We start from the raw sequence: 12,131 nt of genomic DNA on the forward strand, positions 1-12,131 counted from the left end.
GCAACATTAAATAAAAACACCGCCCATCACATTTCCGGTATCATAGCATTCTGAAGAAGGTGGTGGAGAATAATATCAACAGGAAAACATAAGTTGTGGTGGTGTGTTGACTGGGTGCTCTCTTCTCTTATTGGCTGTAAGTTGGTGGGTTAAAGAACAGTCCATCAATCATAGTTAAGTAAGGGACTGCTGTCAATGAGAGAGCCCGTGGAGGCACCAGCGCCACTGGGGGCGCCGCCGTTTCTGGGAGGGCCCCTGGAAGAGCCCCTGTGTGCCCCAGCGCCCCTGGCAGAGGCCCTTGGGACGCCGCCATCCCTAGGAGGGCCCCTGGGGGTGCTGCCGTCCCAGGAAGCGCCGCTGTCCCACGGAGAACCCCTGGGAGCGCTGCCGCTCCTGGGAGGGCCCCTGGGAGCGCTGCCGCCGTCCTTATGAGGGCCTATAGGGGAGCCGCAGCACTTGGGAGGGCCCCTGGAGTCACCACCGTCCTTGGGAGGGCCAATGGGAAAGCCACCGCTCCTGGGAGGGCTCCTGGGAGAGTCCGTGGGTGCTCAACGTCCCCTGGAAGAGGCTGTGAGGGCGCCACAGCCCCTGGCAAAGCCCCTATGCGCGCCACAGCCCCTGGCAAGGCCCTATGAGCGCCAGTGCTCCTGAAAGGGCCTTTAAGGGCGCCGCCGCCCCTGGAGGGCCCCTGGGGTTACCATCGCCTCTTGAAAGGCCCCTGCCGCCCCTGGGAAGGCCCTTGGGGGCCCCGCCACCTCCGGGAGCCTCTGGAGGCGCCATCGCCTCTGGCAAGGCCCCTGGGGTTGTCGCCACTCCTAAGCAGGGCCCCTGGGGGTGCCGCCGCTCTTGGGAGGGCCCATACGGGAGCCTCCGATCTTGGGAGGGCCCCTTGGAGCACCGCCGCGCTTGGGAGGTTCCCTTGGAGCGCCGTTGCCCCTGGGAGAACCACTAGCGGCGCTGCGGGTCTTGGGAGGGCCCCTGGAGGCGCCATCGCTTATGGAAGGTCTCCTGTGCGTGCCACAGCACATGGCAGGGCCCCAGGGGGCTCCGCCGCCTCTGAGATGATCCCTGGGGGCGCCGCCGCTCTTGGGAGGGCACCTGGAGGAGCCTCCACCCCTGGTAGGACCCCTGGACAACCTCTGGCGGCGTCGCCGCCCCTGGGAAAACCCCTAGAGCGCCGCGGCCACTGAGTTCCCTTAGGGGTGTCACAGCCCCTGAGAGGGCCCCTGGGGGATACGCTGTCCCTAAGGAGGGCCCCTGGAAGGTTCACTGGGAGCATTTTTTGGCACTTTTTAGAACTCTTGGGGATATGACGTTAAATAAATACACCGCCCATCGCATTTCCAGTATCATCGCATCCTGAACAATGAAAAGGAGAATAAATATCCAACTTCGACTCGGTCTACGGGGAAGCCCTCTGGCGGACCCTCAGCCGGTTTGGATGCCCATCAAAATTCATCGCCATTGTTATAGCTGGTTAACTGTAGGTTCTGTCGAAGTTAACTAAGCTGGTACATTTATATTATATTGGGTTACAGTAGCGAAACCCAATTGTCTGTTTCTCCTTTTATTGAGGAACTGCTGTTGATACAATTCCAGAGTGTAAATCAACCGTAACTTAATCACTGTAGCTATGGGTGTTAAGAGAAGGATGGGGGCTATGTAAATAGACCGTTTAATCACGTCCTTCTTGTGTGAGGGATTGAGTAGTAATACCTGCTTTAGGTGGCCAGAAAGGCCGGCAAGTAATGCTTTAGCTCAGCATAATATGACGCGGTTTCCCATGGGCACTCCTTATCACGTGCTCTGAACATGTCACCTCATAGCCAGTGGAAAGTTACAGGGGATGAATCAGTATATAAATCAAATGTAATTAACCCATTTATATAATCTTTCTGTTGATGAGACAGGGGCCATTACACCATTGTGAGGCAACTCCAGCATGAACGGCAGTGTCCTGCACAATGGCACCCAGTCTGAGTTCTTCCTCATCCAAACAGGGGTAAAACAAGGATGTGCACTCGCGCCAACTCTCTTTTCCATTTTTTTGGCTGCCTTCCTCAGTTATGCTAGTGCCAATTTAGCCGTCGGGGTGGACATAGAGTACCTGATGAAGGATCTTTTAAAAATAAGATGACTCCAGGCAGGTGTTGGCAGCTTCCATTACTACTACTACTGATAATAATAATAATTAACGGTTTATTGAAAAAGTTCTGCAGCCCAAAGGCTGAAAATATATACATTGGACAAAAATGACTTATTACATACAAAGACATGGGGTGGGTGTGCCGTTTAACAAAAGCTTTCTTTACTGAAAGGAGAAGGAACATGAATTGAACATACAAATTATTATAGTTTACAGTTGATGGCCCGGGCATGGCCTGGTCATGGAGATATCGGGTGGTGTGGTGTTCACGTGGTGTCGTAACTCGTCCTCGAGTGTTGATATGAAGGACCTCACGTGGTCAGTATGCAGACTTCAGTATGCAGACGACTTCACCCTTGTCGCTCACACTGAACGCGACCTACAGGAGATCCTGAACACCTATGTAGTTGCGTATTCACACTTCGGTCTTGAGGTAAATGTGTGTTAGACTCAGATTCTCTTTCAGCTTTCCCCTGGTTCAGCCACACCTCCACCATCCATCCAGCTTAATGGTACTACCCTCTCTAATGTTATCCACTTTCAGTATCTCGGCTCCCAACTGTCCACCACCGCGGACATCGATGAAGAGATTCAACATCGGATCAGATGCGCATCTCAAGCCATTGGCAGACTCCGTACCTGTGTCTTCAGCTGTAGGGAGCTGAAATTATCTACAAAGTTGCACTCATATCGAGCAGTGGTTCTCCCCACCATGCTATATGGCAGTGAGACATGGGTTACATACTGGATGCACCTCAATGCACTTGAAAGCTTTCACCAACGTAGTCTATGTTCTATCCTCCGAGTTCACTGGGAAGACAAGAGAACAAATGCCGGTATTCTCGCTGACACCAACTGTAGGAGCACCGTCATTTAACAAATAGTAAACATAACACTGGCCGGCAACTGAAAAAGTATAAGGATAATCGTAAGACAAACCTGAAAAAGTGCCAAATCGACCCCCTCACCTGGAAGACGATCACTCCACACCGTAACGCTTGGAGGAACACCGCACGAGAAGGTGTCAATACTTTCGAATTAGCCCAACTGCAAACCGAGGCAGACAAGCGCCAGCGCCGGAAAGACGCTACCGCCGCCCCCCCCAGCACTGGTTGGAGCCATGTGCAACATCTGTGAACGACTTTGCCGGTCCAATATCGGCCTCTTTAGTCATAGCTGGATGATCATCATACTCGATTCCGAGTGACAGCAAAGTAGACCTGAAACTCAGGATTTCCAGATGTAGAATAGGACTTCAGGGAGTCGTCAGACCGAGACGACTTACCAACCCCGACTCAGGAATCCTGTGGTCGTGCACACTTCCTATTGGTGGTGTCTGGTTTGTTTGCAAATCTGAAATCATAGGTTTCATGAGTAAGAGCAAAATTCTCTGCTAATGTGGCTGACTTTGACAATGCAGATATATCTTTTTCATCTAAATACAATCCAACAGGATTAGGAATTTGTCGTTTAAATTCTTCAATCAACATCAACTCCTACAATTTATCAAAATCCTGGACATCAGCAGCTGTCAACCAACGATTAAACAATTTTTCCTTCTTACTTGCAAATTCAGAATAAGACTGAAAATAATTTTTTCTAAGGTTCCTAAACTTTTGCCAACACATTTCTGGTACAAGATCATAGTTCTGTAATATTGCCTTCTTCGTGGTGCCATTATAATCTTTAACTTGATCTTCAGTAAGTGACACATAGTAGTGCGGGCTTTACCTACTGTACATAAGATGTTTGAGCTAAAATTGTCCAATGAGTCTGAGGAAAACTAAGTGATTGTGCTACCTTCTCAAACTGCAAGAAAATAATTCTGGATCGAGTTCATCAAATGACACCATTTTTGTATATTTAGTTAAATCAGAGACCTCTGGCTGGGGAGTACTCACCTGCGCAGTAGGACTAGACAACCTTATGTAACATTTGATATTTATGTTGTCTTTGTGGTTTTTTTTTTGCATTTTCCATTTCTAATTTATTTAATGTTATCAACTCAGAGGTATTCTCAACACATAATTCCAAAGCACAATCAGGTAAAATATAATTCTCAGTTAATCAACAATTGACCGACTTCTTAATCACACTCTTAGTCACTGAAGCTTTGAATTCTATTTTATATGTCTTTGCCAATGTAATCCAGTCATCTTTCTTAATTAAACTGTTTTTTAATCGTTCTCCTGAAGGATCCTCCACAAATTCACTAAGAACAAAATCTCCCATGGCTGTAAATTAAATGCTTAAATGTAATTAAATGTTTACATGATACCTCCAAGGTCAGGCCCCCACTAATTGGCGATCTAAGTCAGGTTGAGAGAATACTGATCCGTATAAATAAATCACGTTAATGCTCTTATTATTAAAAGTGCTCTCGACAGGCTTCAATAGGTCAATTGTTGTTTAATTTTGAAGGAGAAAACCCAGATTGAAAAATACACTTACAACAAACCAATATATTTACAAGGAAAACTCTCACACGAACATTACAAGGCAAAACTGATTAGTAACTTAAATTCCTATTAGACATCCTAAACATTATACCTAACAATCATAACAAGAATAACTTGTCTGTGGAGTCGAATACAGGTCAGCCACATAAGTAATGCAAATAAATACCAGACAACACCAAGAGAATTGGGGAAGCAGCTCCGACGCACAGCAGTCGGTGAGTCATGGTCACAAGAGCACAGCTAGTATGTTCAACACTTAATTATTCATATTATGCTCCACCGTTCACAAATCATGTGTGAAGCTGATGAGTTACCCCTAGAGAGAGACGTGTTTTCTCTAGCGATAGGTGTCATCTAATTTCTCTTAAACATCCTGAAATCTCTCTTACAAAGTGAATTTAAATTTAAGAGATAACGTGTATGAGTAGCCTGACCTGTAGGATATAAATCCCTTGCCAACCTAATCAGGATCTTATCAAAGGAAAGTCAAGCACAATGGTTTTCCAAGGGGTAATAAACAACCGGAAGAGAGGATATCTCTTTACTAAGAAATATTCACAAAAATTTTAACTCTGTCACCAATCTCACCAACATTAAATAAACAGCACTGGAGTCAAACACAATTACTAAAACAAAGCATAATCAATAAAACAAAGTACAGTTATTTCCTACGGCCGTAGATGAATCTTCCTTCTAACCAGCACTGTAGAGTGTTCTGGGAACGCAGTGATCCGCCCCTCACCAGTGCGAGGCCCGAGTGAAGCAGTCTAGCTCGCCTCCAAAACTCTCAGGCGTCAGCTCTCAGGGGGAAGGTCCAGGGCAGCTCGTTACAGCCCTTACATATACCTACAGTGAGATAGAGCATTCAAGATGTATTGAGTATATGTCGAAAGCATCATATACAGTGCGGGATTTAGACCTGTGGAGGCCCATGGGCAGCCTCTTTGTGGAGGCCCCCCCTCATTATAACTACTCAAGAGGGTGGGGTGGCGAGTGAAGCGAGCCTAAATATCTGGGAGTTCCGGGGGGCGCTGTAAGCCCCCCGAGAAAATTTTGAAATTTGAACACTTCTTTGGAGAATTTTGAAGCCATATGCAGTTATATTGAGGAAATTAGAACATTGAGAATTTTTTAATTAACTGTAATTTTATTGATAGTGTATAAATTCCCAACACACACACACACACACAAAAGTGAGACATGACAGGAGTCATTCATGTGGTTTCAAGTCGACCAGCCATGATATAGCTACTACCACACGTCAAAAATTTTCAAGAGACTTCACAGAAAAGAATATATTATTAGTTATTACAGAGAGATGATTCTTTGCATTATTAATCAGATAAACTTCTACTCAAATAATGGTTCTGTCCAAGAATGCATGTATAGGCTTCTTTAAGTCCAAGGTCAGATAGATTCAGAATAAGTATTAACTCAACTATAAATAAAATTGAAGTTTTGCATCCAATAGTAAAACAAATAAACAATTTAATGAATTTGATAAAATTATAACAAAAGTATGAACATGTTGGAAAAAACAAGAATTTTAATAAAAATAACTGCCATCGACCATGGATAATGGATATATTGAACACAAACATTGATCAATTGCAAAATAGAAAATAAACATTACCTTTATTTACAGACCAGGCACCTTACGTGACCAGGCCGCTGCAAAGTTTTTGATCAACTTTTCGAAGTCAATCTCTCTGAGGATGTCATATTCGATACTCATCAAAGCCAGGTGGCTGAGCCTATCATGACACATTGTAGTACGAAGTCTGTTTTTAATAAACTTCATTTTACTGAAAGAACGTTCACCAGAACAATTTGTGACCAAGAGCAGCAAGTACATCCGTAGCATTATTTCAACATTTGGAAATGTATCTACAACTTTCTTGTCTATCAACAGCTTGAAAAGGTAATGTGCCCTCCCTTTCTCATCATCTTCGTCTTCAAGAAATTGAGTGAAGAATGCTGTAAACTGCACAAGTTCAACTCCAAGTGTTTGATCTAAATCATTTTTGTACTCAGCAACCAATTTTGCTGCAGCTGCTTCAATTTCGTTACAATTCATTGACTCCAGTTTTAACAAGAACCCGAAAAGTAAACAGGTTTCCTCATAGGCCTTTAACCGTTGATTCAGTGAACTCAGGAACTGATCAATTGCTGGAAGGAAATTCTGAACCCGAAATTTTTCTGACTGTGAGAGGGCTGCTTCTTCTGATCGCCCATAATCCAATGGATTGAGTCGTACATTACGTTGACGCTTGCGTGTCTGTGAATAATCCCCAGTTTCTGACATTTCCCTTCCCTTCTTCTCATAAACATGGAAGCAATCTCTTTTTTCTCGTACAAAACATTCCAAGGACTTCAGCATTGCTACTGCTGTGTTCAAATCGAGTTTAGGATCTTGCAATGCATGGCTTGCTGCATCAACTCTGCCAAGAATGTCATGCCAAAACACAGCATAAATAGCAGTCTCTAACTTGCACATCTTATCATGGAGACCATTGGCTTCATAACATGTTTTGCTCGTCTCATTTTCATCTCTAGCTATTTTAGCAAGTGCTTCACGGTTTGGGAGATAACCTTGGACAACTGCTTTAACTGCAACTGCTCGACAGGACCATCATGTTGTGGAAATCCTCTTTGGCACAGATACCGGGCCAGACGCTACAGTTTTCAATAAATCACTAAGAATTGCATAACGATGTGTAGGAGCTGTGAAGAACACATAAATTGCCTCAAGAAAAAAAATAAGATAGCTTCTTCACAACATTCAGCTGCAGCTTTTCCAACCAAGTTTAATGAATGACCAGCACAGGGTATCCAAATTGCATGATGATTTTCAGCTACAACTTTGGCTTGCATACCATTGTACCTCCCACTCATAGATGTTGCATTATCATAAGATTGCCCACGACAATTTTGAATGCCAATGTCATTGTCTGCAAGAAACTTCATCAAACCTTCAAACAGTTCATGAGCCTTGTGTCCTTGATTTGGCAAGAATTTTACAAATCTCTCAACAGGTGTGTCATGCTCCATGTATCTGATTATCAGAGTTAGTTCATCAATATGGCCTTCATCAGGGGTGGAATCTACAGAAATTGAGTAATATTTTGAGAGCTTTATACGTGAGATAATTTCGTTCAGTACTTCATTGCCCATTAGTCTGACAATTTCTTCACAGATGGTTGAAGACAAATAGTTTGTATGACCAGTGCCACGATTAGCATGATTCTGGATGTGTTGCCTGAGGAAATCATCATACTCGGCCAAAAGCTCTTGTAATCCCAAGTAATTTCCAGTATGAGGAGATCCAATTATTTCATCATCTCCACGAAGAGCTAGCCCTCTTTCACATATAAATTTAAGCACGCTGATCAATCGCTTTACAAGACTCCACCAATACTGCTCAATTTGACCCACACGCGTAGTTAGTTTAGAATCTATACCTCCAGCTCCCTTTGCACGACTTGCTGCTGACAAAACTGCTTGAATGTGGTCCTTTGATTGCTCATGGACAACAAGCCTATTAGCATGCTTCCAGTCGCAGAACCCATCAGATGTGAATTGAGATCTTGAAACACCCATTAGCTTGCAAAAGAAGCAGTAGACCCGCCCATTTGCGGGGGAGAAACAAAGCCAAGAACGCTTTACAACTTCCCTATTTCGATTCCTTCGCTCAAACATGGCTGGTGTGCATTTGCGACTGACATTGTTTGCATCTTTTTGTACTGCTGATTTTGCATCCAAAAATTTCGCATCACTGTGGTGGAGACTCTCAGAACCGTTCGCAGCCCAATAATCAATAAATTGTTTTGTCAAATAACAATGTCATAATTTTGTGTAGTTGCCATTTGCACTTCAGGAGGCACATGCTTTGATTCAATTTCAATCTCCTCGGCAGTCTGGTCATTTCCCCCTGTAGATAGGCTAGAGCTGCCATATAAAGAGGAAGCTGATGCATCACATGCAGGTACTTCTTCTGGCTGCCTTGAAGATGAGCTTGCAGAAGCACTGACCAGATGTTCTGAAGCTGATGGACGAGTGAAGAATTCAGTCAGTCGAAGTGTTTTTGTAAATTCTTTAGCTTCTCTCTCAGCACGTACTTTAGATGTCTTTCTCTATGCAGCACCACTTTCGAAGTGTCGTACACCTTTGTGTCTGTCCATTCCACTCATTTCTGCAACAATAATTTTCTGTCAACAAAGACGGACACCTAATTTTTCGTTATAATTAAAAACGTAACACAAATTGGCCGCTTGCTTTTTGCTACTTTATGGAGAGATTAATTGATTACTTAACTCCCTGAACATTTGGACGCCAGCATGTTTTTAAAATTTGGAATTTGGGGTAAGATTATGACCTCTCCCTCTGACTTCCCCCAGTCCCACCCCAAAAGCTGTGTTATACTGTATATACTGATCGTGGAACTAACAGAAACCGTCATTGACACAGTTAATGTACTCAAAATACATAAAAATAGCTCAACTTACTTGCAGCCAATCGAACTGTAGTATCTTAAAGTACAATTATATATGTGAACGTATATTCTAAGAGCACACCCACCCACACTCAAGCACAAGCATCAATCGACTCTCTCTCACTCGCACTCTCACTGTACATTTGCAAGACATGTTCTAGGAAATGACAACTGCCTAAATCATTCATCACTGAGTGGCGACGACTTCACTCAACAAGCACACATGACAATTCTCTCTCTCTCATTGTACATCTGCAAGACATGTTTATGTCTACTTGTGGGAAGTTCACGAATCATGGGCGACGCAAGTCTCCTCTTTAATCAACAGACACATGACAACAGATGTGCAGATACTACACGACCCAACCTCCTCCGACCGACTGTCAACAAACACAGCGCCCTGATGGCATTCGTAATGGAAGTGATAATGAAAAAAATAGTTTATTTGGTTTTTTTATATCTCAATTTCGTTATTCCATGTAGTTCATTTTTAATCAATATATGTTTGTGGAATGTCACACAGAGGAGTCGGGGCTTGAGAATCAGGACAGAGTGAGTTCACACTGCCTCTCCCAACTCCTGTGTCAAAACTTTCACAGATATATTCATCAGACTCCTTTACTGTACACATTGGCTTATGAAAACCAGGCTATGAGCCTATATTAATTTTCTAAGATTAACCTTTTAAACTAATCAGTGTCTGAGCTTTCAAAGGCAAGAATTAAACTGATGTCAAGTACTCAGAATGGCAGTGCATTGTGGGCGGAGCTTCTCAAGGAGATACTGAGATTTTTCTGTTACATCCCAGCTTTAAGAAGTAAACAGTTTACATTTCAGAAGACTAATTACTTTCTACAATACAAAACTTACAGCAATTTCAATACTCTCATCAGATTCTCTGATGTTCACAGATCAAAAAGATATGACTTAAGTTATGAATTACTATCCCGTAAGTTCACAAGAAACATACTGTACTGATTGCAGGTGGCGGTTGGGTACTCAAAACACATCGTCTTACTTTTACTTTTACTTAACACTATGTACTCTACATATAAAGATATACTGTATGATCAGGGCCGGATTCAGGAGTGGGCAAAGTGGGTAGCTGCCCAGGGGCCTCCACAATCTGGGGCCACCACATATTACAATATTCTATTTATTTGTTTATTCATTTGGATTATTTTTATTTTCATTCTTTAAAATTCATGTTTATCTATTCCATCACGTAAAACTATGTTCAGCAAGAAGCGTGATAGAAATTAGGCTAGCTACTCCTTGAAATTCATGAATACCTGGTTTTCCTATGAACAGTATATTTTTAATGAATGCTATTGTTTGTGTTGCTAATAATATATTTAGAATTCCACAAACATGAACTACATGGAATAACGAAATTGAGATTAAAAAAAAAATATATATATGTTTTTCATTATCACTTTCATTACGAATGCCATCAGGGCGCTGTGTTTGTTGACAGTCGGTCAGAGGGGTTGGGTCGTGTAGCATCTGCACATCGGTTGTCATGTGTCTGTCGATTAAAGAGGAGACTTGCGTCGCCCATGATTTGTGAACTTCCCACGAGTAGTCATAAACATGTCTTGCAGATGTAAAATGAGAGAGAATTGTCATGTGTGCTTGTTGAGTGAAGTCGTCGCTGCTAGTGATGAATGATCTTGTCAGTTGTCATTTCCTATAACATGTCTTGCAAATGTTTTACTATTGGATGCAAAACTTCAATTTTTTTTATAGTTGAGTTAATACTTATTCTGAATCTATCTGACCTTGGACTTAAAGAAGCCTATACATGCATTCTTGGACAGAACCTTTATTTGAGTAGAAGTTTATCTGATTAATAATGCAAAGAATCATCTCTCTGTAATAACTAATAATATATTTTTTTCTGTGAAGTCTCTTGAAAATTTTTGACCTGTGCGGTAGTAGCTATATCAGGGCTGGTCGACTTGAAACCACATGAATGACTCCAGTCATGTCTCACTTTTGTGTGTGTGTGTGTGTGTGTGTGTTGGGAATTTGTACACTATCAATAAATGTACAGCTAATTAAAAAATTCTCAATGTTCTAATTTCCTCAATATAACTGCTTATGGCTTCAAAATTCTCCAAAGAAGTGTTCAAATTTCAAAATTTTCCCGGGGGGCTTACAGCACCCCCGGAACTCCCAGATGTTTAGGCTCGCTTCACTCGCCACCCCACCCTCTTGAGTAGTTATAATGGGGGGGGCCTCCACAAAGAGGCTGCCCATGGGCCTCCACAGGTCTAAATCCGGCACTGAATCCGCATTGATAGATGAAATGATATCAGCTCTAGAAACAGATCTAGTTTGAGAATTAGGGGAGGGGTGTGATGTGAAGAGTGAAGAGTGAAGAGTAGAATCATTAGCGTAAGAATTGGTAGAATTAGTCGTAGTGTGAAGTTAATCATTGATAAAGAGAGTAGAAGAAAGAAAAGATCCCTGTGGGACACCACTATTGGTAGAGAAAGAGCGAGAGATAGATCCCTCGACAACAACTGCCATGGATCGGTTCTTAAGAAAGCTAGAAATTAGAGAACAAAGTCGGGGAGAGAAACCATAAGAGGGAAGTTCAGAAAGCAAAGACTTGTGTCATACCCTGTCAAATGCTTTGGAGATGTCGAGGGCCACGATGAAAGTTTCCCCATAATCCTTAAGAGAGGATGACCAAAGATGGATGCAGTAGGAGAGCAGATCACCAGTAGATCTCGCCTGGCGAAAGCCTTACTGGTGATCCGACAAAAGAGAAAGGCGTTGAAGGTGACGGAGAAAATGAAAGTTTAAGATAGTTTCTAAAATCTTAGAGAGGGATGAAGTGAGGGCAATGGGGCGATATTTAGTATCTTCCACAATTTACACATATTTTGCATATTTCACCTTCACTGATTCGAATACAGCTGCTAATCCGAGGCAAAAATTTAACATAACCACATAATTCGAGTCGTTCAAATTTAAATGGAAGATGTGTATGATTGTGACTGGCTGGACGAGTTTGCCGTTCCTC

General features: G+C 42.8%; 1 protein-coding gene across 4 annotated transcripts in view; it reads right to left on the bottom strand.

The window, feature by feature from the left end:
* Nucleotides 1-5,131: 5,131 nt before the first annotated feature.
* LOC121854539 overlaps nucleotides 5,132-12,131 on the bottom strand; it is a 57,043-nt gene continuing 50,043 nt past the window's right edge. For 3 of the 4 annotated variants that reach the window (XR_006086569.1, XR_006086568.1, XM_042349212.1), the window contains exons 3-4: nucleotides 6,239-8,797; nucleotides 5,132-5,451 (exon numbers count right to left, since the gene is read on the bottom strand). Coding sequence is in view for 1 of the 4 variants with exons in the window: in XM_042349212.1 (XP_042205146.1) it covers nucleotides 6,245-7,102 (858 nt within the window). In the remaining 3 variants the exon portion in view is untranslated. The remainder of the gene's footprint in view (nucleotides 5,452-6,238; nucleotides 8,798-12,131) is intronic. The other variant, XR_006086570.1, reaches the window with a different exon arrangement.

This window comes from Homarus americanus, unplaced genomic scaffold, assembly GCF_018991925.1.
Source record: "Homarus americanus isolate GMGI-L3 unplaced genomic scaffold, GMGI_Hamer_2.0 scaffold42750, whole genome shotgun sequence".
NCBI lineage: Eukaryota > Metazoa > Arthropoda > Malacostraca > Decapoda > Nephropidae > Homarus > Homarus americanus.